The following is a 26237-nucleotide window of genomic DNA, read 5'->3' on the forward strand; positions in this document are numbered from 1 at the left end:
TTGTATTTCATAGCCCATCCATGCTCTACAGCATAGGTGTCAAACTCTGGCCCTAATTACATTTGGCCCGTGAAGCCATACCAAATTACTATCAGAGCTAGCCTACTGGTATTATACAGCTAATATATATATTGTTTAGTATTAAGCTTTGCTTGTTCCATATTCAGTTTTTCATCAAAACTTGTTTGAGTCCATAAGAAAAGATTCATTCTTATATCTGGAGGAAGATTTTTTTTTCCAATAAATATTAATGTTAGCCCGCAACTTTGTTCCAGTTTTGAATTTTGGCCCACTGTGTATTTGAGTTTGACACCCCTGCTCTACAGTGTCTTTAAGTCTCTTTATGGATATTGGGCATTCATCAAGCCGATGTAATTAATTGCTTATGTTAATGTGCTAACAATGCCAATATTACATTATATCAGCATAAACTAGCAACTGTTTGCTAACAGTTTTGGAGGTAATGCCATGTTAGCGTTGCATTCACACCTTGCTGAGCTGCCACAACGTAACCAAACAAAAAACCATAATACATTAATGCAGTTTTACTGTGCATCCTGTGCATCCTGTTCTCCTGTGCTCCTCTTGTTCCACATTTGTAATTTTAAAGTTTTATTCCAAAATGGATCAAACTCGTTTTTCACCTCAGACTTCTACACACAATACCCTGTAATGACAAAGTTAAACCTATGGAGACCTGAAAGACCTGTGCCACTCCTTAGCAAAATGCAAATGACAGCCTACTTTGAGTTTGCTAAATCAGACCACTGGAAACAAAATTCTCTGGTCTGCTGAAACAAGGATTGAACTAAAAGCCAAACATTATGTCCGGAGGAAAACATTGTGCAGAGAAACTCCCCAGTTTACTAGATGGAGGTTCTGCATAGAAGAATTGGAGAAACTGCTCAAAAAAGCTGCGCCAAGCTTGTAGCATCATACTCAAAAAGACTTGAGGATGTAACTGCTGCCAAAGGTGCTTCAATAAAGTACCAAGCTGGATACCTATTGACATGTTTTATTTATTTATTTTTTTTACTTTTAATAAATTTGCAAGAATTTGAAGCAAACTTCAATCTGTCCCTTTGCTTTTGTGATTAATTAATTTAATCCATTTTGGAATAAGGATGTGACATGACAAAATGTGGAACAAGTGAAGCAGTGTAAATAGTTTCTAGACTGTAAGTCCAAAGCCATATATCTCTCAATAGCATGTTCCAAGCAGTATGTGGTCACAGTCACACTCATGTAATATGAAAGTATGTTCAAAAAACCTTAGCAGAAATATTCAGGTATGCTTTAATGTAGCAAACAGGTGCTGTGACTGTTCAAATCTTTCATTGAGTGCATCTGCCATGGCACCAGTGTCTTGTTAAGGACTCCAAATGGATTTCAGAATAAACCTTTACAATGTATAACACTTGATGAGACCAAATCAAAACAACAACAAAAAAAATCGAATATAACACACTGACCTAGAAATGTATTTGAAAACAAATGAAATAAAAATTGTGATATAAATCTTCAGAGTTAGGGTGACTTACAGGACCTAAGTCTCATCATGACTTCCACTGGAAGCATAGACTAGACCAGTCATAGAAAACACACAGAATGTCTGTGGTCTGTGGTTGTGTTTCAGTCCATACTGGTGTTGCAGATGTTGATGTTCTTCATAGAAGTATTGAAGATGGCTGGCTTAAGACAGCTGTCCTCCTCACTAATAAAGGAAAAAGAGGGCACTTTTTAGAAGGTCATAAAAAAAATCGCTGGTTTTCATGGAATTGTGGAGAAGATGCCCTCAGATCTACAGGCACATATGGACCCTGCAAGAGGAAGAAAGTAATGGACTCCTTGATAGTGCTGGTGGTATTGCTGCTTTTTTAAAAAAAACAATTTTAATAGAATTACCTGACATTTCAGAATTAAACAAAAAGGGTGTTTTCTGGTAAAACAACATGGGTTAATAATTTAAAACTGTTCTGAAGCAATGGAGATTGATTCTACTAATTCCTACAGGCGTTCCAACTTTCCTACAGAGAAATCACAAAGAAAGTCAACGTGTCATTGAGTACAGTTTCCTTCAACATCTAAAGGCACAAGCTCCCAGGGCTCTGGTAGAAGACCTGAGCTTGGATAGGATAATATATATATTAGGGGTGCAACGATACTGGTATCGATATTGAACCGTTCGATACAGTGCTTTTGGTTCGGTACGCATATGTATGAACAATACAAAATTTGTAATTTATTTTATCAACTTTCCTTCTGACGATGCTGTCTGTGTTGAGCGCTCAGTGAATCTGCGTTCGACTACTCCGCCTAGGCTGCACTGTCCAGCGCAGATCCACTGAGCGCTCAACACAGACAGCATAGTCAGAAGGAAGAGCGCAGGGCAAGCTAGCGAGACAGAAGTTAAGCTCTCCTTGCAACATGGCAAATTGAACCTCCCCCACCCTCATTCAAATCTGGCGTTTGGAATTATTTTGGTTTTCATGTGACGTATGACCCTGAAGGTAAGCGTGTCATGGACTAAAGTAAAACAGTATGTTGGATGTGCCACGCAATGCTCAATTACATGGGTGGGAACTAGTGTGTTAGTGCAGTTAGCTCGTTAACACTAGCATCCCCAGGCTTCTACCTGTAGAAGGTAGAAGCCTGGGGATGCTAGTGTTAATGTGTTGGCCGTCTAGCCCCACGCAGGGGTAGCTCGTTAACGGAGATTTTCCGTGTTGTGGCGTTAACGTCATTTCAACGAGATTAACGCTGACAGCACTAGTGGGAACACAACAAATATGACTGCACATTTACGCCGACATCATCCTAGTGCAAAGACAAGTGGAAGCAGACAAAAACAACAAGCATGCTACTAACTTTAGCCGAGTCATTTAGACAGCCGTTAGCACATGATTCTCCTTATGGGGACCTGATATGTTTAATATTGTGGCGAGCTCAGACAAGGAGGAGACTGAGGTGTCGTTTGGTCTTGCTTCCCGTGAGCTAGCCAGGGAGCACAGCCGTTTATTGACATCTGCAGAAGAACACTGCCGCTAGCTAACTGCTCAGCGCAGCAACCGCACAGCAACAACAACACACAAGGCGCCCTCTGACCCCGGAAGGACACACCGTGGCAGCGAGAGGGCATCACCCGTCACTATGGCAACATAAACAAAACATAACTGTACAAACAGAACCCCGAACAGCCCTGACCCGCTACATAGCCCCCGCACCTAAGGGGTCAGTCGTCCCCGACGACCCCATTGCCCCACACAAAGTCCTGCAAATGTCCAGGTGCCTTCTTTTGGCGCACCGGCCGGTCACGACCAGCGGGGGAAAAGTCATTCGGGTCAGAACATGGGGTGCCACCATCATCCCACTTCTGACACCAATGTGGCGAGCTCAGACAACGAGGAGACGGAGGTGTCGTTTGGTCTTGCTTCCCGTGAGCTAGCCAGGGAGCACAGCCGTTTATTGACATCTGCAGAAGAACACTGCCGCTAGCTAACTGCTCAGGGCGGCAACCGCACAGCAACAACAACAACAACAACACACAAGGCGCCCTCTGACCCCGGAAGGACACACCGTGGCAGCGAGAGGGCGTCACCCGTCACTATGGCAACATAAACAAAACATAACTGTACAAACAGAACCCCGAACAGCCCTGACCGCTACAATATGCTGCTGAGAATATAGCCCAGAAGAAGCGTATAGTATAGCTTTTATTTTGGAAAGAGACATTTCTCTGTAATAAACTCTCTTTTCCAAAGATGAGTGATTCCTCAATCAGATACAGGGCTTGCAAAATAAGCTAGCCCGACGTCCCGGGGGCTAGCGATTTTTCCAGTCGGGCTACCAAAATCTATCTCTGCCCTGCCCATCGGCCTATTGTAGGAAGGAAAAATATATGTCAATGCTTTTGCATTCTTTCGGAAATGTAGCTGGGTAATTATGTCATTGGCATCGGTGAGCCACTGTCAATATGTGACATATTGAAATCGCGTTTGAATTTGCGCTTGTTTTTTGCTTTCACTTTGCAATCGCGTGAACTGTGTATAGAGAGCGACAGCACTGAGTGATGATAATTTGCGCACCAATTCCTCTGACATCGTCTTATCAATCGTTAGCTTACTATGCAAACATGACAAGTAAAATTTCCCGCAGCAAGCTTAAACATATGAGAGGTTGATCAGGCAGAGAATCGCTGACGGTTATGTGTGTGTGTGTGTAAAAGCAGCAGGATATATATTTTAGTTCTGCTGAGCCAAATAAGACAGGTCAGGGTGAAGAAGTGACAGCCAAAGAAAAGCTTACCACAAAACGGAAAAGTTATGACAAATCAGACTATAAGGCAAAAAGAAAGTGCAGCTTTATGGTTTCATGGACAAAAGAATCTCTGTGGCTGCAATATGATGAGCTAAATAACCAGGGCTGCACATAAGTGGTCTGCAGGTGCGCATTCGCTGTCAAAGAAAAAAAATAAAATAAATAAACGCGCACAAGATATGAAGTTGCAACGCGTGTTTGCATACATAAGATTTTCTGGAGGAGGACAGACATTTTTTTAAAACTCTTAAAGATGTCGAAGAAGCTCCTTTAAGCAATTACTTTGGTGTTCCTCTACCTCCAAAGAAATGTCAGAAGGAGTCCGAACCACAAAAGAAGCGCGTATTCTCGGAAAAGTGGTTGCAGGAGGTGAGCTGGCTTCAAACAAATGATGAACGCACAGAGATGTGGTGCAGAATGTGCCGTGAAAATCCCACTCTAGCGGACAAAAACAGTGCTTTTTATATGGACGCAAACGCGCGTTGCAACTTCTTATCTGGTGCGCGTCTTTTATTTTGACAGCGAATGCGCACCTGCGGACCACTTATGTGCACCAGTGTAAATAACATAATGTTCTGCCGGGTGTGTTGTTGGTTTTCTCTCGATTTCTGAGTCGACAAGCGCCTTTGTTACTGGGACCAGTCATTTTAAAAAAGGCCCCCATTAGAAGCCATGAGAAATGCAAGAAATGCATTATTGCTCAGTCTGCAATATCTTTCCCAGAACAAACACCAATTGCAAATAACATACTAAAAATAAACCTGAAAAATCTGTTTAGAACAGCGTACTATGTTGCAAAGAGTGAACTACCACTGGCAAAATTTAGCAGTCTTTGCAAACTTCAAAAAGCAAATGGCCTAGATCTTGGTTCCACTTGTCTCTTACCTGTGACTTCAGTGGAAATTTCAAATTCAGGATCTGACACAGACTTATTCATGTTCTACACAGTTCTTACAAGTTCATAGAAATTTCTGTTCAATTAGAACCAAGTGTTTGAGTTGATGATTGTCATTTTTATACAATGTTGTAATTTGTGTTTCAACTATTTTTTGATTAATGTTTTGTTTCCTTTACAATATTATACATTAAAGTATAATATTGTAAAGGAAACAAAACATCAATCAAAAAATTGCTCTCTTTTTTATTCGGGCTACTTACATTTATTTTGGGCTACCAAAAACTGAAGAGTCCCTGCCCGAAGGGCTACCAGGGATTTTGAAATTTTGAGAGCCCTGAGATATATATATATTTTTTAATTACTTTTGTTTCACCAACATTAAATTTAAAAACTGTACTTTTGAGTTAAAATATATATTTATAATTTTAATAAATGACAAATTAAAAAGGCATGAACATTTTTTTTGTATCGAAAAAATATCGAACCGTGACACCAAAGAATCGAACCGAACCGAACCGTGAATTTTGTGTATCGTTGCACCCCTAATATATGTATATATATATATATATATATATATATATATATATATATATATATATATATATATATATATATATATATATATATATATATATATAAAGCCACTTTTCTTTTCTAACTTCCTGGAAGTAAAAGTTCTGGTGGCCGAGCAAATGTACGTACTGGTATGTACATTTACGCACATTTATTGATCAAAGAAAGATCTATACCATCATATTTAGTTCTCTTTTTCTTCCCCATGATTTCATTGCTCACAAAAAAGATGCAAGTGCTGCTTCTTGATGTGCCTCCAGGCAACACTGTGGCCTCCTTGGTGCAGCAAGTATTTGATTACATTTACTTACATTGCACTCTTATTTTGCATCTCTAACCAAAAGCAAGATGAAATTGTCTGAGACCAACCAATTCTCAGTTCTCTTTTATTTTGTTTGTGTTACTGGCTTCAGAGATGATCCTAACCTTACTCCTAGGCTATGTGAATATACATTTTCTCATCAAACTCTTCCCCTAAGCTTTGGCAATCAAAGTGACACAGATCAGCAACAATTTTCATTATTTAAAAATGAACATTTTGCCTTTCTTCAAAATATAGGGTTAGGATCAGCACCTATGATGATCTTGCTCAGGTTAAGTCAACAGTTAAGTCAAACCTGTGATTGGATCCCTCAACGTCTTCAATGCTATCAGGCAGCGGCCTGTTGGCCGTCTCAGGAAGTAGCATTGTGAGGGCTGAACCCAGCAGGGGGCAGAGGCCACACAGAACCATGGGAGCGTGAGGACTGACCCCCCTCAGAAGGTACATCATGGGAGCCAGGACGCCACCAGTGCGAGCACACATAGAGCCTATACCAATCCCATTTTGTCTGAAAAATACAATGAATAAAAGGGCCCGGTTACAGGTGCTTATTATGGATATCAATGTGATCTCTGTCTACATGCCATAAAGTTTTGAATAAATTCTGATGGAATCTATTGGGTGTGTGGAGTTGGGTCATGTGAATAATCCATCAAGATGTGGTTTACATCCACTGACGTCTTCAAGGTCAACATGATGATTTATTGGAGAGAAAAAAGGACTCATACCTTAGAAACTATGTATGTATGTATGTATTGTCAGCATATCCTTCAAGGTCAATAGAGTGACCTGAAATTCAAAGTGATAATAGAGCTATTTAAAACTATGCTTCTTACCACCATTGTTTGCACTGACAACAGTTAAGCATAAAGGGATGATATATACTAAATATTGCATTACTTTGGACCTCTGACCTCTTCTCCAAGGTCAAATTAGGTCAAACTTTGATGAAATATCTTTTATCTTTAAAAATGTAAATTCTCCTGCCTTTTTTGTATTGGTAACATTTAGGAAACAAATACTAGTGTGTGGGGATTCTAAATATCACATTATAGTTTGCTTCCAGAAATAATTTCCCTTAAAAGTAAGTACTGTACCAAGAGAGAGCTGCCTTGACAGAGGTTTGCACTCTCTGAGTGCCATTGTTGGTTAATGATTTCTTATCAGACAATGTCTTTATGGCATTTGTCTTTTCTGTGGGGGGGTCGTTTCTGCACTTAATTTCCATTACAGCTATTGCTTTCTTGCTCTCACTTTCACTCTGTATTTATAGATAGTAATGTATACCTTATATTTTCACTTACACTATTCCACCTTTCTTATCTGTGAACACTCTTAATAACAAACATGTAATGTAAATCATGCATGAATCCATCTTAGTAAATGGAACAAAGCTGGATTCTTGCAATTTAATGTAGATATAGTGATTTGCTTATGCATTAGAATGAACACATGTTTGTAATACACGGCAACAGCATTCTCAGGATTAAGATACAGCCAGCAATAATCATAAAGACATTATTTTAATGATATCTCAATAATTCCAGTTGGTATTTATGGCAACAAGGTAAATCTATAAGTGCTTAAATTCACCAGATCACCAGACACCTATATAGGGTTAGGGAGGTCGGTTTTGGGTTATAATTAGGGCTGCTCGATTATGGCAAAAATGATAATCACGATTATTTTCACTGAAATTGAGATCTCGATTATTTGACGATATTTATTTAACAATAACAATGTGTTGAATAATGACTTTAAAGATTGTCAAAAAATAATATAAAATAGTGTGCAAATACTGATAACAGTTTAAATGTTTGCAATATAAGAAATAAATGAGAAATGTAAACATCTATGTTTAGTGAACTTTGCAGTGTTGCTCTGTGGTGCAGCTACGACACCGTAGCAAAGTTTACACACTGTGTCTACTTGATCCACGTCTCGACTCTGCGAACCCATAATGATTCCACACCACTGAAGATTTTTTACCTCTCTTTTCAACCAACGGCAGTCACTCTCCTCTCCAAATAACTTCTGTTTAGCTTTCCGAGCTTCCCTCGGGTCCTCTTAATCAGCGGTAGGGATGGGTACCGGTATCCGGTGCAATTATGGCACCGGTTCTGACATAAACGGTAGTAACCAGACCGAAAAGCAGCGCACATTTCGGTGCTTTATTTCGGTGCTTTTTTTTCCCTGAGCTGTGATACACTTTAGATTCTAGCCAATCATTTTACATTTCCGAGGATAGTAGGCGGGTCCAGGTACGTACGTTCTTTTAGAGCAGAGCTACAGATTAAAAATGCCCAAGGCGAAGCGGTCAAAGTCTGGCTGTACTTCACAGCAAAATATGCAAACTCAGCAGCCTGCAACAAGTGCTTTAAGCTGATACTGTGATACTGTCAAAGGAGGTAACACCTCAAATCTGATGAAACACCTGGCGACGCATAGTGTTTTTTTTAAAAGCCGAGAAATGCACCGTATTTGATAGCTTGCTGCGAGACCTCACACCGTGCACATCTACTGCGGGTGTGGTGCCTGTTATCGGACCCAGAGTTAGCAACATCCCCCAAAAACCCGAAGAGGAGAGTCCTGGCCACTAGCCTTGCCAGTGTAGCAGAAATGATGAGGATGATGATGCAGCAGCAGCCGTTCTTCTCTGCGCGAGTAGCTTAATGTTGTTCGTGTGTAATTTACGTTGAGTAGGCTAACCACGTTATTACATTCATGCATGTAAGGTGAACTAGCAAACATCATCTTAGCTACATGCGGCTGTCTTCTTGTTTGATGGCAGATACTCCCTTCACCCTGGCCAAAAAGGCTAAAAGGACCAAAGAAAAAGTGGAAAACAGTTAAACATGAGAGGTTTTTGGACAAAGTTTGTGTTTTTTCCATTGTTTAAGCACTGCTTCCAGCCAAGAGTGATATCATATATGCCCTATAGCTGCAGAAAAGGCTAACATTGTTATCTTTTTACAAAAAAAACAGCTGAACATGAGATGTTTTTGGACCAATTTTGTGTTCTCCATTCTTTAAGCACCGGTTTGAGCACCGGTTTGAGCACCGTTTAAGCACCGGCACCGTTTCAAAAGTACCGGTTTGGCACCGGTATCGGATAAAACGATACCCATCCCTAATCAGCGGTCCCCAACCCCTGGGCCTCGGACCGGTACCGGTCCGTGAGTCGTTTGGTACCGGGGCCGCAAGAGTTGAGGCTCAGGTGTGAAATGTATGGTTTTCAGGGTTTTTTGCGTTATTTTGTTATCGTTTTTATCATTTACTCGGTTTTCCTGGGTCTTTTCACGTGTGTTATGAATAAATCTTTTTTTCGGTACCGGTACTAGTTTTATTTTGTTGTATTTATCCGCGACACCTTAAAGGCCGGTCCATGAAAATATTGTCGGGCATAAACCGGTCCGTGGCGCAAAAAAGGTTGGAGACCGCTGATCTTAATTGTTGTGACACGTGTTCGAAATGCAGAGAGGTACGCTCGATTTGCCACACGGAGCAGCGCGAGAGTAAAGCATGAGGGAGGGGCTAATAATCGGCTCAGTCATTTTTAATGATCGTTGAAAGCCCAGATCGTAATCGTGATTAAAATTCGATTAATTGAGCAGCCCTAGTTATAATAAGGTTCAGTCCTGTGGGATTTTCATATATCTAAAGTAGGGATGTTAAACTCTTTATTGGCCTTAAAGTCTCTTCCTGCCAGTGTAAATATGTTCAACTATACATTAAATCCTATTTAATAATAGTATATCTCAGTTTTTCTACATTATAAAGAAATGCTGATATAATAGCTGAAAGAAATATGTTAGCACAAATAAAAAAGCTATCAAACATAACCCAAATGCAGTCCATAATCTATGTCCTCCTTCACATTTTTCCTGTCATCCTCCTCTTCCAGCATCCTGTCAGCCAAATAGAAGTCTGTCCGGGTCTTATGTTTGATACGCCTGATGTAAAGGAAAGCCTTTAACAGGAAAGTTGCAGCGTTTTAACCACATTCTAAACTTCGTTAGCAAAACCAACTCTAACACTAACACTAGTTAGTCAGATGAGTGAGACACTTTAAGTATCATGAGTTATTTTTTTTAAGTTTTCCTAAACCTTGCTGTATTAAATTTAATCTAGCACTTCCGAAAAAAATAAATGTAAACAATTTCAACATTAATCATAATGGGACAAGTCTCAAAACTGCTCTGCAGACAGTTCGACCAGTAATCCGGTGTGCCATACATCTAAAACCTGTTGGTAAGTATTTGGGCTAATGAAGCTTTTCTATAAGCCTGATAAGCCTTTTGCCCAGGCTTTGATATAGTGATGTAGTTAATGAAAGAACTCTTCATGGGCCGAATAACTGGATTTTTGGATGAGCTAACAAAGAAACACCAAAAGTCATGTTCCGATTTCTTTGAATATATATATATATATATATATATATATATATATATATATATATATATATATATTCCAATATATATATTGGAAAATTATTCCAGAAACAACTTGCCAAAATGTTTTGTGTTTCCATAAAAATACCATTAGGTAACAATCACTGACTGCCTCGTCAAACTGCTTTTGTGGCACCATTAGCAGCTGCCTTTAGAAGACTCCACAGTTCTGATAATAACACAGCCTGTTTAAGTGAAATTGCTAGCCAGAACATGTTTAGCTTTAGATAGTGAAGGAACTCTTTGTGTTGTAAGACTCCCGGGTATTTGGAGGGTAACACTCACCTTATAACAGTGGGGAACACCTCAGCAGAATACACATAAATAATAGACAGAGAGGCTGTGATTCCAAACTTTCCAATCATGGCCAAGACCGTTCTGACGACAGACAAATCTAAAAGAAGATAAAAGGATGGCGAGAAAAGCTGTAAACTACATTTTTAGAACAAGTAGGGCAAAGAGTTAATCATGCACAGTCCAGCTAAGCTGTCCTGAGCGTGTGTTCATACCATCGGGGATGAAGATGGTGAGCAGACAGGCAGTGCCTCCAACTGCTAAGAAAGCTAGCTGGGAGATCTTACGGGAGCGGTTCAGGGTGAACAGGGTGATTGTGCGCGCAGGCATCTCAACCAGACCAAAAATCATCTGAGTCAGGTATATATTCATTCCAAAGTCAGAAATGTTGAGGGACAGGCCATAGTACACGAGGACATTGACAAACCTGAGAATGTAGGAGCAAAGAAAGAAAGAAACGCTTCTGCTTGAAGGGAAATGTCATGGCAAATGTCATTCCTTTGATACCTTTGAATGTATTATTTGTTGTTCATGGAAAAATGAGATAATTCCCACTGCTGTTAGTCTTTGAAGTTCCTACAGGATGATGCCAAAATAAGTTACATAGTGTAAAACAAACCCAAATCAAAGCTGGTTCACTTGGTTTTCTAAGTAATGAGCAGCAAAGCCTCACAGAGAGTTTAGCTTGTTCTGTTCATTAGTGTTTTTCCCCTTAGTGTGCGTTCCTGTTTTTCCTTTTTGTCTAAGCTGTTGTTTGCCCCTTCAGTTACTTCTTATTTTAGTTTTTATTTTGCAGTTACATCTTTATGGAGATTTTTGACTTTTCAATTTGCGCCTTTGTTTCTCACTCTTGTTCTCTGATCAAGTTCACGTATGCCATATGATTCATCTCCCTGGAGTGCACACAGTCTTTGGGTGTGTTCCAGTAGTCTGTTTTGCTTAGGAAGACTCCTAAGTGAGATAAGCGACCAAGAAGTGACTGATCCAACTCACTGGCGCGATATGGCAGCCTCTCTTCTGTCAGTCTGCCCCAGGGCAGCTGTGGCTACAACTGTAGCTTGCCTCCACCAGTGTATGAATGTGAGAGTGAATGAATAGTGGTATTGTAAAGCGCTTTGGGTGCCTAGAAAAGCGCTATATAAATCCAATCCATTATTATTATTATTATTACTAAATACTAAGGAAAGAAGTGCCATGCAGTCCCAGAATTCTCTTTTTTCCCCTCTCACAATCTGACAATAGAAAGAGGCAGCAAACTGAAATGTCATTTGTGACACCGGCGACAGGTCACTGGTCGCTTTGTATTATTCTGATTCAACCCCCGTTTTTTTCTCTTGCAAGCATGTAAGTTCTTCAGCTAAATTCCTAGCACAGCCAACTAAACCGCTTTATCTTTACTGACCATTCGAAAACTCGAGAAAAAGAATCTAAAGCATAAACAAAGTGGAACAACTCATGGAACTGTAAACAGCATTTTCCTTCTCATAACCTGCTTATAACCTGCAAGACTGATCTCTGAACATCACAACACTGGAAGGAAAACCACGTCTCATTAGGTTGTTGCTGCATGAAGAATGTAGAATTGCTCTTTAAAGATTATGAACTCTGTTAACTGATCAAAGTCTGTTTAAGGTTCCGTATAATTTGGTTTAAATTAGTAATGCACTTTGCTGTATTGCAGCCTTTAGGATAATCACAAGGGATAAGTGACGGTTCAGTTCATTTTTACTGTGTTACTGAGGAGCACTAAGTGGGGTTCGCCTCTAAACACTGAGCAGGAGGACTAAGTGAAGAGTTTTTAGACAGAGAGGTTTGACATAACTTTGAGCCGTGGTTCTTATTTAAATGCCCCACATAAAACAATGGGGGTAGAAGAAGTTGTGGTGAATTAAGATGCGCATTTTGTAGTCCATCTTCTGCACATTGTAGTTTCCGCATCGTTTTTACATTTACTGGCTATAAAAATCAGCCTGCTGGACTATTTTTACAACACACTGATTCACAGTAGATTTAAGGATAGTTGGAGTAACACTGCAAATCCACTTTGGTACAATTCACTGTTTGGTACAATTAAGCAATCACCATCCACGCCAGATATGTGGCCAGTATGAAAGAAATGCAGAGTAAGGTCAGCTGATCCTGATTATAGCATCAAAACAGCAAATGGAAAAAGCTTGAAGTGACAAAAACAAAGACTTTATTGCTCTGGCACAGATGACTATCTCGTGTTTCGACAGGAACAGGGACTAAAGCAACATCCGCATTTCAATTAATAGGAAATGCATCAATAAAAGCTATTTGATGACTGTGATGCTTGTGCGATAGGGCAATATGTATAAAAAAACACAGGGTTAACTGTTTCTCATCTGACTGTCAGTAAGAACTATCTGTAAACATGGATATTTTAGCAGGGCTGCAGTGAATAAACCCCTTATTGCACTGATGGATTCACATTTGAGAATTCCGTGGTGCAAAAACCAAAGGCACTCATCCTTAGCCATGAAAAATGTGATATGACAGGACATCCTTTATATTTTTAACAGGACATTTAGCCCTTAGGAACGATATAAGTCTTAATGCTTCACCTCAACTGTAAGTAGAATCAAACTAGTTCCGCAGGCTTCCACTGTAGCTTTTCATAATCAGATTAGAGGCAGAAAAACAAACTGTCAAAAAGCAAAATTCTAGACTGCAGGGAATGTTGAAGAGGCACAAAACTCCAAACTGCTTCCTATATCTTTTTAGGGCCAAAAGTAAAACTGTGCACACAGTGTGGTGTGGCTTTATTACTCGAGGGGTTTTTCCAGCTTTAATGTTGTTTTAACCCAGTGAGCTAATGAGTGTTTCACTGATTATAGATAAGCCCTCTGTGACTTGGTTCATGGCCTGCACATCCCAGCTAGTTGTGGCTTGCTGTTTTTCGCAACCTGTGTGACATCAGTTAGCAAAGATGTGCCAGAGATGCTATCAAAGTGCATTACATATAGATTAGCAAGCCAACACTACTGTTAGCTGATAAGCTCACAGTTCGACCTTAAATATTTAGGTGCCTGACTGCTACTTCAGCTGTTCTCTTTCTACTGTAAGTCTATTTTAAGCCCAGTATTTTTTTGCTAGCCAAAATTTCATTTTATGTCCCAGAAATAGATTTACCTAAATTAGCTAGCTGGCATTAGCATGAGCTAAGTGCTAATATTCAGCCATGTTATGAAGTATATCAAATAAGTTTGATTTATTTGTTTGTTTTGGGTTCAAATTCAAATAGGTCTTACATGGAGATTTTGTTCAGATGTTACATTTTTCCTGGATAAATAAGACTCAAGTATTTAGAAGCAAGACAAGCTTACTCATTTGTTTTTCCCATGGTCATTTTTTCTGTTGTTTGAAATTTGATTGAGCTTATAGCACTAATTTGTCCTTATTGCATTCCCAAATCCATGTTTCAGACAGACTCTTCAGCCCCTGTTGAGAGTTTAAAAGGTCCCCTTAGACAGGACTGAAGGCCGACATGCAGAGGTGGGGATGTGGATGATAAGCGTGAACCCTCAGGAGCAGTCTTGTGCTCAGTCTGACTCTGACTGAAAAAAACATGTGCTTATACTCACCACAGATAAAAGACAATCAGAGAGTGCTTCCTCATTCTTGGTGTTCGAACAAGGTCAAGGAACGAGTGTTTGTTCTTCGCTACAGTTTTCTCTTCGGTTTTACAGACCTGCTGTGAAACAAGCAAGACAATAGGTATCAGTGTCTGTGGTTGAGGGTGCAAAATATGTTCAGTAGTTCTGTTTGAATAGTTTGCATGTTTAAATGATACCCACTTATCAAAAAACACATGAAAATAAGTAGTGGCTCCTGAATAACAGAGGAGGATAAAAATAGAATAGCAGTGTCATAGAGGGAATATTCTCACTGCTAATAAAAACTATCCTTGACATTCATTTGTAATGAAACATTATTTATCTTTGCTTCTAGTGCTTTAATGATATCTGCTCTAAGCTGTGTTTAATTACCTTCCTACCTACAACACTACAGCTGAGTGGAAAGCCACGTCTGTATAAAGAGCGTAGCATGAGCAGCACGTTAGCAGAGCTGTGTGTGTGGAAACAGTTATATTTAGTAGCACTGAATAAAAAAAGAAATGCACAAGGTGTAAAAATACATTGAGATGAGCTTCTGTGCAAATCCAGTAGTTGATTTGTGTTTTATTTTTACTGAGCCTGTGCACTTTTCCAGTAATGGTGAAAGACGGCTGGCTCCTGCTGACAGATGACGCTGTATGTGTGCTTGTCTGAAATTGATTCACACAGACTTTTGACAAAACCTGTGAGTGTCTGAGACCATGAGCAGGGCTTGAAATTTTAGTCAGTGATTTCTTGCATTGTAACATGAAAAAAATGGGAAATGTGCGGTTATATGACCATCCAAGCAGCTGGTTCACATAAACCTTAGACTGCCATCGGGACACAAGGATTTACTGCACATTCAATAAAGTCAGAGATATTTCATGGGCCAGACGCCTGTGGTTTTTGTAGTTTTCCATATGTTTTTTGCTGAAACCGCAGATGAGAGTGAGCAAACAAAAAAGAGATTCTGTTTGCAAGTTTTCTTTTAAAACCTGTGAGGTGTAAGTAATGACTATATTTTGCATATTCTATAGGACAAATTCAGTTCTAACAAAAGATGAAGAAAAGCGCCACAAGATGCATAGATGTTAAACTGGGTAACTTCAGAGGCAGACTTCTCTCTACAAGCCAGATATTTCTAAAGTTCATATTAGTGTATATACGTTTATGGAAGCCCATTTCTGCCACAAAAAACAAACAAACAAAGGATCCATAACTCGAAATCTAGAGTTATTTTCTCGAAATTTAGAGTTAACAAGTTAAAATTTCGAATTAGTAAGTCGAAATTTCAAGAAAATAACTCGAAATTTCGAGATATGGATACCTGTTTTTAGGGGTTTTTTTGGTGGCGGAAACGGGCTTCCATATTCGTTTGATCAAACACATGCAAAATGGGGAATTTAAAAGCTCTTGAAATGCCCTGCATTATAGACACCCCATTAATCTCAGGGCCAAAGAGCACATTTACTAGCCAAACTGGCTAGTTTTTAGACTACCATTAAGGAAAAAAGATGAAAACAAAACACCTTCAAAATCTGTAGTTTTATTTTTTTTCTAATCTGACTCCAGGAAAATGTACACTTTCAAGAGCCTACTGCAACTTTAATAAAGAACCTTAAGGGCATCATGTCTGTGCAGTGTACTATGCAGAACCAAAAAAACCCTCTTTTTTTTTTCTAGACTTGGAAGTATTATTAAGCTTCCTAGCACTAAATAATGCTGTAGAGTTTAACCAAACTGATAGCTGAGCACTTTACCCCCTTGTCAATTAATCCTCCAAAACAGTATTATTCAGGCTTCAAAAAACAAAGTGCAAAAAGCAGTGGGTGATTTTAAAGTGGCTACATCCACGTTCAGTGACAAGTTAGTGGGGACAACTTGGCACCTTCGTCCTCTTTTATCAGCATCAGAGGAGCACCATTTAAGTCTTGTTCACACAGGGAGTAACGAGATCACACAGAGTCAATGAGTTTCAGCAACTTCCGGTGAAGATGGGAAAATAACCACTTATTGATGCGAATTGGGCAGGTAGGCGAGATAACCTTTTTCAGCAGTGGCTCCTTGCAGGATACTGGTGACTTACAAATGACAGAGTAGTAAATACATTACAGGGGCAAACAGCAACTGAACATCGGCTAGCAACCAACCACAAAGACTTTATCTCTTCCACCAGGGAAGTGTTTTTTAAAACTAAGTTAATGCCATGATCCCAGGTCATTTCATTCATTCATTTGATCTTTGAGTCTTCATTCATTCGTTGTCCGATCGTCTGCTGTCCTGCCGCATTATGCCATATTTCCAGGTCTTTGTGGATTCATGCCAAGTTGTCAGGTTTAAGGTTTTTTGCATGTTTATTTTGTCCTCGCCAGGTTTTTTCATGTTTAGGATGCTTCATGTTTTCGTTCAAGTTTTCCCCAGTTTTAGGTTATTGCTTAGCTTCAAATTATTTTTGCCCTTTTATTTTTTGTACTGCTCAATAATGCCATAATAAACGGCATGTTTTCTGTCAGAATCAAGTTTTGTTTTTGCGTGTCTGCATTTGGGCCCTCCTCTTCACTCCACACAGTCTGCATCCGCACACTGTGACAGTTAATAATACCATTTTCTTTGTTGTCATAAGGCTCATATAAAAAAATAACATTTGCTGTAGTTTGCCAAAGCTCACTCCAGAATAGTGAGAGAGAGACAGATTTAATTGCATTTGGAAATTTTTTCACGTGTCTCTCATCTGTAAGGCCCAAGACTGTTCGCTTTGGCAAAACAGTTTTGCAGCTGTTGCTCACTGAATTTGGCAATTTTTGTGTTAGGTGTTTACTTAAAGCTGAAATGAATATCTGGAAATCTATAATGATCATCTAAGCACTCATGTAGGACAGCTACTTAATGAAGCTACTTAATTTGATGGGACTGTTAATCAGGCCAGTGCTACATGTGTTACTAAGGATACTAAGAACTGCTTAGTCAGCAACATGAAATGGCAAGTTCCATAATTTCAGCTCACGACAGGAAGAGAAACTTATTTTTTTAAGAGTCTATCACCAAAATGAAAAAAACATGTTTTCTCACTTCCTTTCGGTGGTTCCTAAATTTGCTATGTATTCGTTTTTTCAACATTTTCAAACTTTCAAGGTTTTAGTGATGCCTCCCTGATGGTACTGTTAAATTTGATAGGATTCCAGACATCATCAGTTTATTTGCAGTACTGTGCATGTTAGGGAGACCAAAAAGACAAATGCAGTGTCTAACCAATATGAAGAACCAAGAGTCCAGTAACAGAATAATCTCAGCTTTAGACGTATCTAAATATTTAGAATGTGACAAACTGTTTTTTGTTTTGTTTTTTTAAATCTTGAAATCTTCTGAGATCTATGTCACATAGGCTAATCCTAAAATTTGGTGATAGGAAAAAAAAAGCTTTTTAGATCTTTGATGAACAAACTAAATTTTTATGGTCTCTTAAATTTTTCAATGAGTTGACATAGAGACCTTAGTGTGCAGTAAGACCATGAGTAGTAGCAGTAGACTAGTATTAGTAGGCTTAGTGGCCCACCATCAGACATCTGTCAGCACAACACTCAATGTCAGTTTCGAGTGTTTGCTGTATTCTACAATGACAGCTGTAGAAAAAAAAGCTCATGTGTAAGAGACAGAATTAACCTGTACCTGACACATCTCCAGGTCTTTAATGAGGGGCTTCCCGTTTATCTGCGCTGCCTTCTGGATCAGTTTCCATGCTTCTTCTGTCCTGTCATTGGCCATTAACCAGCGAGCAGACTTTGGCAAAACCCTAAAAAATATATTACAGATAGTTGTTCTTTACACACATACTTGACTCTCGATGCCTTAATTGGAAGCTATGACTTGTCGCATCACCTAATTCTCAAACATCTTAGTAGAATTCAGCTATTATTGACTGTAGTATTAAAGTATTAAAGTAAGGGACAAACAAGAAGAATTCAAAAGTAGGTCAGTGTGTTTTTCTGTAAGACCACACTGGCTTGTGAGGAATTTCATATAAATCACAACAGTGAGCATTGGCTGTAGTTTTATTTTCTGAACCACAGTGTTCAAAAACTCAGTCTGTTGTTGATTAGTTCCCTTCTTTCTTTGCTTTCTGATACTTTTACCAAATCATTATTGGAAACTAGTCAAAATTCTAGGCTGGGCTGCTCCACACTCACCAGATGTAGAAAATAAAGAGGAAGCCAGGTGCGGATATAGCCAACTGCAGTTTACGCCAGTCTCTTATGAGATACGCCACACCGGCCAGAAAAATGTAGCCAAAGCCAAAGAAGTAGTCTGTGATTATACCCGCCAACATCCTCTGTTTTGATCCGGTCCATTCTGTGCCTGTGCAGTAAGAACATATTAATACACAAAGCTTGACACACAATACAAAATACTATATGAAAGATATACCAAAAATAAATAAGTAAAAACATCAGTCAAGTCTTTGATTAAAACTACTTTCTATTTTAGAAATGTCCCTGTACACGTACTCTAGTACTTTTTTTTTTTTTACAAATTTAACCTGCATGTGCCAAAATGGTGGAGTGCCACCATTAAAACTGTGGTTGAGCCCAAGTGTTCATTCTTGTTAAATTATGAGAGAAGAAACTATTTTCTCCCTTCATAACATCTAATGGTAAGTATAAATGCAGGTTTTAGTTTAGGTTTATAATGCCATGCTTTGTAATCTTGTAAGCACTGTGCACCACATTCATTTATCTTCAAAGTAAAGAAGGAGAAGCAAAAACTGTACGTAAAACCACACCAGTCTAGCCAGTATAGGTAACGTAACATGTTTTTGTAATGTGAGAAAACTTTTCTTTGAATTACTTCCTTTTAATTCCTTTGAACAACAACAATTCATATAAGTTGATGATCTTGGTCAAAGGATAATACACATATCGTGCTGATCAGAATTTTTATCTGCACTATTGACACTTCAACAGTGAAGACATTTAGCATCTTGTTTAACTTCTGTTTTCGTGTAACCACTGCAGGACACTGACCAAGGACAAAGGCATTCATGATAACACCAGAGATGGATGTTCCAACCATAAAGCGAAGGGCAGTGTAGATGTAGAAATTAGGTGCGAAAGCAGCAGCGACTCCAAAGATAGCCTGGCTAGCTAGGTTGACAAGGATAATTATCCTGCGACCGTATCTGCGACAAAAGATTTCAGAAGTTAGTCATTCCAGTAAATGACACTCAAAAAATTCTACCACTACAAACTCCTAAAAGAGTAAAGTACTTTGTATTCAGATCAATAGAGCTCTGAAATGGGTATGCTATGTTTAACTTACTTATCAGCCAAGTGTCCAAACACAACCGCTCCAACAAGAAGGCCAAACATGTAGATAGATGAGCCCACATTGTTCAGGCTGGCATTATCGCACACCAGGTCCCACTAGGAGGAAGAAAAGCAAGATGTTTCATGAAAACTCTTAAACAGTGGAAAACAGGCGCAGTGAGTGGCACATTGGTACAAATGCTTTACTTTGAAAGGGATTGGAGACAATTCTGTGATTTTAAACAGCTAGAATACAAATTGATCCCCACAGTCACCCTAGACAAACCCTTTACTCAAGGACATGATATCTCAGAAAGATTGGATGTGATCATCATGAAATTTGGCGAGATAGCAGGAGACGTTTATGTCCCTCACAGAATAAGGTCTAATGATAGTGTTGGCACTAACATGAATTTTTCACATTTTTTTAAGAACTCGGGAGTCATTTAAAACATTATTTTTTACTCTTGGACCTTGAGAGAGCTTGATCACATAGGGATATGTAAGGAAAACTGCACTTTGTTAAAGCCTTGTGTCACCTGACTATAATTTCAGTGGTCACCCAGAGAGAAACAGTTCATGTAGAGAATCACTATCTTTGGTGTTGTGGCACTCTCCCGTAAATTTGAATTCAGGAATCTTTAAGTTGGGCAGCACAGTGATGCAGAAAGGTCACAGCAAGAAGCCCTAGGTTCAAATCTGACATCTGGTTGAAGTGTTTCAGTGTGAAGTATGGATGTCGCCCTCGCGTTTGCATGTTTTGTCCACACAGAGTCCAAAGACATGCAGCTAGTGGGGTTAGCTTAATTCGTGATTGTAAATTGGCAGTAGGTGTGAACGTAAGTGTGAGTGGTTGTTTGTTTCTCTGTGTTAGCTCTGCGACGAGCAGTTAATATGTCAAGGGTGTACCCCTCCGCTCCCTCTATGGTAGGAAGGATAGGCTCCAGGCCGACCGTGATTCTGAGTTGGGTAACAGGAAAAAATGGATGGGTGGATTCTTTAAGTTCTGTGTCTCTCTTGTTCAGTGTCTCCAACTGGATATCTGTGGTAGAGAGAACTCTGCAGCCTTTCATAAACTTCATTAACTTTGTCTCGACAAAAGGTGCTAGAGCGTTTGTAGGACGCTCTAGCAAAGTGCTCTTTGGTTTTAGAACTAACATTACAGATCAGTGAGGTCCTTTATAGCATAAAAAGCTAAAATGCTCCAGGCCGACATACATCTTCTAATCGAATGATGAGTCGATTGTCCTAAATCAACTGCACTTAACTCATAATTTTCTCCTTAGTTACTGTATTTACTGGAGATGAATTGTGTCTTACATGTGACAGTGCCCTGTCCAGTTACATCATTTTGGTCATGTAACTGCTGCTGCTCCCCGCCCCTCACGTGTATGTTTCAAAAACATTATCCAAGTATGTAGGGATGCCTAGAGGGCCCTGCCCTGCATGAGTCCAGCTCTCAACTGTAACCCCATTCACCCCTGTCTCAAATGTCACCAGAGGCCATTGTAATAAAAGTGTTAAGTCTCTCCACATTCCGTATCTCCATGCTGAACACATCTGGGTTTATCCAAGAGGCTGCTGGATTTACACTCACCTCAGTTACTATAGTGTTTTGAAATGTCTCTGTGCTGTACTCCCAGCCGTCCGGGCAGCTCCTCCGGGTAGGATGTCCATTGCCAAGAGATTCAGCACTGCTGTGGTTTAAAGGGACGGTGCAGGACAGGTCAAGTTGTCCATCACGGGTGGTTAGAAGGCTGAAGTTTGAAGAGGCTGGAGTCCCCGCTGAGAGCCCGGGAAAGCGGCATAAATGAGGAGGGACTGCCCCGGTGAAGACTGAAACCAGCATGTGGAATGCCAGAAAGATCTGAGGTAGACAGATCCACACATATAAGATCTTCTGGAACTTCCCAAAGCCTCCGATAACAGAGAGGATTTCATCAAAATTCATTGTGCTGACTGTTGGTGAATGCACAGTTAAAATCTGCCTTATTATAACTAATCGGATCTAATTCAGAAAGTCCAAAAGAGCTCCTAAAATGAAGCTGGAATACATGCACAAGCAGACAAAGCTTCAGTCAAATGTCTAAGAAAAAAAGGCTGGAATTTATGCCTGTGCCAGGCTGATGATTAACAGGCAGAGTCACTCTCATTCATATGCAGTCACACCTGTGCTGCGCCGCACTCTAAACAGCAACCTGTGGCTATCTGTAGGAAAGTGTGCAGCTCTCTGAGGGTGATCTAACCTCCGAGTGATGGGAGTGAACCAAAACAGGAGGGAGGAGGTTCCTCACTGTGGGAGGAGCTGCTGTGTAGTGGGCTGCTTGCCTTTTGACTCTCCGCCCCTCCTCAAAAAGTTTCATAAGAATAAATTAGGTAACCCGTTTTGACTTTTTACCAAGAATTTGTGGCTGTCTCTCCCAGTTGACAAACAACTTGATTCAGCTGAATTATTTGCCCAGCATTTCTTGCAGCAATAAATGCGGATCAAAAAAAGTTCTGTTTGTTTATGAGAAAACCCAAAGGCATCACATGGCTCCTCAGTTTCCTGTATTTCAGTTGTCAGACTAGTTCAACTTGTTGTCAGTGGGGGGGGGGGGGGGGGGGGGGGGGGGGTGTCTTTGGTGGTGAGGCAAAGAAGCATTACCCATTTCAGAGCACTATTGAGGAGGAATTAGAGCTGCTTTTTTATGCTACTCCATCACTAGCTCACCACTTCCCAAACACATCCAGTCATCTCTTGGTTTGTGCTGCTGATAATATAGTTTAAAGAACCTCGATTATTTCTCCGGGGAATCCTCATGCATAGTAACTTATATGCAAACTGGAACAGAGCTCCCAGGGGTAATCTGAGAAGACTGGCATTCTTTGATTAGGCGTGGGGCTCCCGACACTGTCAGTGGGAAGGACAAGAAATTACTTCAGGAAGAATAGAGGAGTAGTTACACATAATGATCGAAAAAGACCAGAGGCAACTCAGTACAAGCCCTGCTACTGAATTCTAAGCAGGAAATACAACTCCGGCACTATTACATAAATGCTACTCGTCACTTTCACAGAAGGAAAAAGTAGCGTAAACAACTTTAATTTTTCAAGAGCTTCTAACAGTGTTCATTTCTGTGCCACCTGCACTGCCACTCATTCCACATTGCAGCACCATCTTGTGGTTACATGGAAACAAATGGAACTGTACAAAGCTGCAAAGAATCAATATATTTTCAATACTGGAGCTTTTCTGTAGTCAGTGTGGACAGTGTGTCTAATTAAATGTTTCTGCTTTGAATGGTCGACCCCAAATATTTAAACTCTACCAATTTCAGTATTCACCTTTTCATCTGTCTCGCTCTCATTCTTAAACATCTATCATACCCTCAACAGTTTCATTCCTCTTCTCGCCAGAGCATACCTCCATGTATCAGTACATGTCTTCTCCATTCCTGAGATATCCTCTCATTTTCCAATGTTGTGTTAGCCAGTCTCCATATCTCAACAGGTATATCTGGACTAACTGCCTTTTTCATTCATCACCCTTTTCATAGCTGCCCCCACGTCCTTCTTACTAATCCTCTGGGCGTCTTGATTCTCTATCTTTCCTCCATCCGCATTCCCCTTTTTCTCATTTTCTCATTGTTTTCTATGTAAAATGTATGTAAAATCAGAAAGCATTGATGCTAATTATTTAACATCTATAACAACATCTTTAACAAGAAGCAGTTCAGAGCTGATCCCGAGTGTAATCCCACCCCCAGTTTAAACCCATGTGTAACTCCTACCATGCACCCCACAAAGAAGCCAAAGGATATTTGTATATTTTGTATAAAGCAGTTTTTTGTGTGTATGGATGATGTGTTGTTGAAGTATGTTGATTGCCAATGAAAATATAATTTCACATTTTAAAGGTCAACACGCAAGTAGCAACCCACTTAAAATTAATTTACAGCTTTTTCATAGAATATCTGTTTATTTGAAGCCAAATTGGAAAGCTCCTGAAAGGAAAAACCTGTAATGCCAAACTGTGACAGAACTGAAATGCTTAGGTTTTGAAAATCAGCCTGTTTACCATGTGGCTTAAATAAAACTCAACACTAATCAAAGACAGATCATTTGTGATGAGGAGGGAAAAACACAACCAAAAAAACCCCCAAAAGAAAAACAAATGTTATGACTAAATATTTTTTTTTATCTATGCATATGTATGTTCTAATTACTGTAGGGTTAACTATTCATCATTGAATCATGATGGAAACTAACATGTTTTAGTGCTCTTATGGTGTATAAAAAACGTTGCCGGATCAAAAAGCTTTTCACACTTTTCCACTGTGAGAAGGTGTTCCTTTGCTGTTGATAAGAATGTAACTACATTACTGTGGTAGATAATGACAACTTGAACATGTCTAAACTAAAGAAATGTGAATGAACGGCAATGCTGATCCAACACATTAACACCACAACAACAAAAATAAATCCACCAGACCCAAATACCCCAACTAAATTTAAGATCCTCTAAAATTTTATTTTAAGATATCAGAGGATTACACTCAGTTTTCAACATCATAATACCAGATATCCTGGCCACCATACTGGACCACCTTCAGATCCCCCCTGCCACCTGCTCCTGGATCAAAGATTTCCTTACCAACCAACCAACCTCAATCAGCCTGGTGGAATCTGTCTCCACCTTCAGGTTTCTGCGCACCCAAATCTCAGGTGATTTCACCTGGACCCACAACACCATCACACTGGTAAAGAAGGCCTAGCAACAGCTGCACTTCCTCTGTGTCCTGAGGAAGAATAAACCTCAGCCAGAAGCTGCTGCTGGCCTTTTACCACTGCCTGGGTGTTTGCAGGGGCCACAACTGTGAACAGGAAGGGTGCTCAGATGGTAATTAGCTCAAAAACTCATTGGCTGACCTTTGCCAACCCTGGAAGCTATTGCCACTCATGCCACTCACACAGTGGCATGAGTGGCACTCTATACTCTCTATACCCAGACAAGTCCTTTTTCACTGCTTCCTAGCACTTTGTTCTCCAGTGTGTGCCTTTCTTGTTTTGTACATATTCCTCTACTCCTTTTGAGTGTTATGAACATGGGTGAATTACTAGGCCATGGGGGCACATCCCTTGGAACCAGTAGGGGCTGTTACCCTTCATATTTTCATTTATTTATTTACAAAGTTAAATTACACTTAATACTGACCCGGGTTATATAATCACATGTATCTGGCTAACAACATATGGAAAGCACAGACAGCATAGATTACATTTGGCCGGTTGGCAAATTGAATTGTATTAGTGGGTCCAAGTTCAAGGCAGGATGGTGGCTTAGCCGGCAGAGAGAGAGAGACACTTGCTGAACCCTCTGATGTCACCTGTGGTCCAGGGTTGAGGAATATTAAGACAATTTAAGGCCTCCTGTTAATGACTTTGCTTTAAAGAATACCAGAATGAACTTTGCTTTAGGTAGGTGATTTTAAAGCTTGCACAGAATGTAAAAGAATAGCAGAAGAAGTATAATCTCAAAGTAATGTGCTACAAAACTTTGAATGCGTAGGTGTGTAGAACGTTTGTATCCAAAGTGTGTAGTCGTGATAATCCTCCCATGATTGCAAGTACAATAGCCAGATACTCACAGAGTGCATGATATTGTAAAGAGGCTTATGTACTAAACATTAGCATATGGAAGTATGCAGTTGAATAAAGGCTCTAGCCATGGTTTTGGTCAGTAACCCTAGTAATGCCAGTCCCACTATGGTGCTACACATAAACACTAGCGAATCACCATCACTATTAAGATTCATTCACTTCAGACTACTACAAAATCCAATTTAAAGCTGTTCTGCAGCAATGGAGGTTGATGAAGCCTTGAAAGCTGGTTCTACTAATTCCTACAGGTGTTTCAACTTTCCTGGATTGGTTACAACCCCCTCTGTCTGCATAAAAGCATTGTTGGAAGACATTGTGGTACCATAATCTCGTTAGAATCGGTTGAACAGTATTGTACTGCATGAAACACCATCATTGGGCTACTGAATACTGGAAGAAGGTATTATGGACTGGTGAATCAAAATTGGAAATCTTCGATTTTTAATGATCTTTGCAGGCAGGATCTTTGTACGCTTTCAAGTAGGCGAAAGGATGGTTCCACAGTGTGTGGCATCAACTAGCATGTTGAAAAAATGCTAGAAAGAATGCCATGTGTGATCAGCTGTCATACCCGCCAAAGGTGGCTACTTTGATGAGTCACAAGTTTAGAATACATTTTGGTCTATAATTTCACGATTTTTATTCTTTACTCAAATTGCTTATTTAATGTCATTTCAGACTGCAATTAGACATCAAACTCCATCATTTTCAATAAAACACTGGAAAAATTGGGCTGTTCAAAAACTTTTGACCGGAACATTACTTTGAGTGCACAGTGCACAACTGAGTGTAAAGGTGCTATTGGGGGGGGGGGGATTA

The 26237-nt window shown here is 39.8% G+C and overlaps 1 protein-coding gene across 3 annotated transcripts in view; it reads right to left on the minus strand.

Annotated features, from left to right (window-relative positions):
* Positions 1–273: 273 nt before the first annotated feature.
* The window catches only part of LOC113037444 (solute carrier family 22 member 6), a 30842-nt gene continuing 4878 nt past the window's right edge, over positions 274–26237 (minus strand). Inside the window, exons 2-11 of one of the 3 annotated variants that reach the window (XM_026194512.1) lie at positions 21373–21642; positions 19789–19892; positions 19494–19648; positions 18660–18828; positions 18142–18265; positions 14461–14570; positions 11071–11282; positions 10847–10955; positions 6406–6618; positions 274–1714 (exon numbers count right to left, since the gene is read on the minus strand). In XM_026194512.1, the coding sequence (XP_026050297.1) occupies positions 1633–1714; positions 6406–6618; positions 10847–10955; positions 11071–11282; positions 14461–14570; positions 18142–18265; positions 18660–18828; positions 19494–19648; positions 19789–19892; positions 21373–21642 (1548 nt within the window). In that variant the 3' untranslated portion in view covers positions 274–1632. Of the gene's footprint in view, positions 1715–6405; positions 6619–10846; positions 10956–11070; positions 11283–14460; positions 14571–18141; positions 18266–18659; positions 18829–19493; positions 19649–19788; positions 19893–21372; positions 22006–26237 lie in introns of those variants that run through there. The other 2 variants (XM_026194511.1, XM_026194509.1) reach the window with 2 other exon arrangements.

Source organism: Astatotilapia calliptera, chromosome 15 (assembly GCF_900246225.1).
Source record: "Astatotilapia calliptera chromosome 15, fAstCal1.2, whole genome shotgun sequence".
Lineage (NCBI taxonomy): Eukaryota > Metazoa > Chordata > Actinopteri > Cichliformes > Cichlidae > Astatotilapia > Astatotilapia calliptera.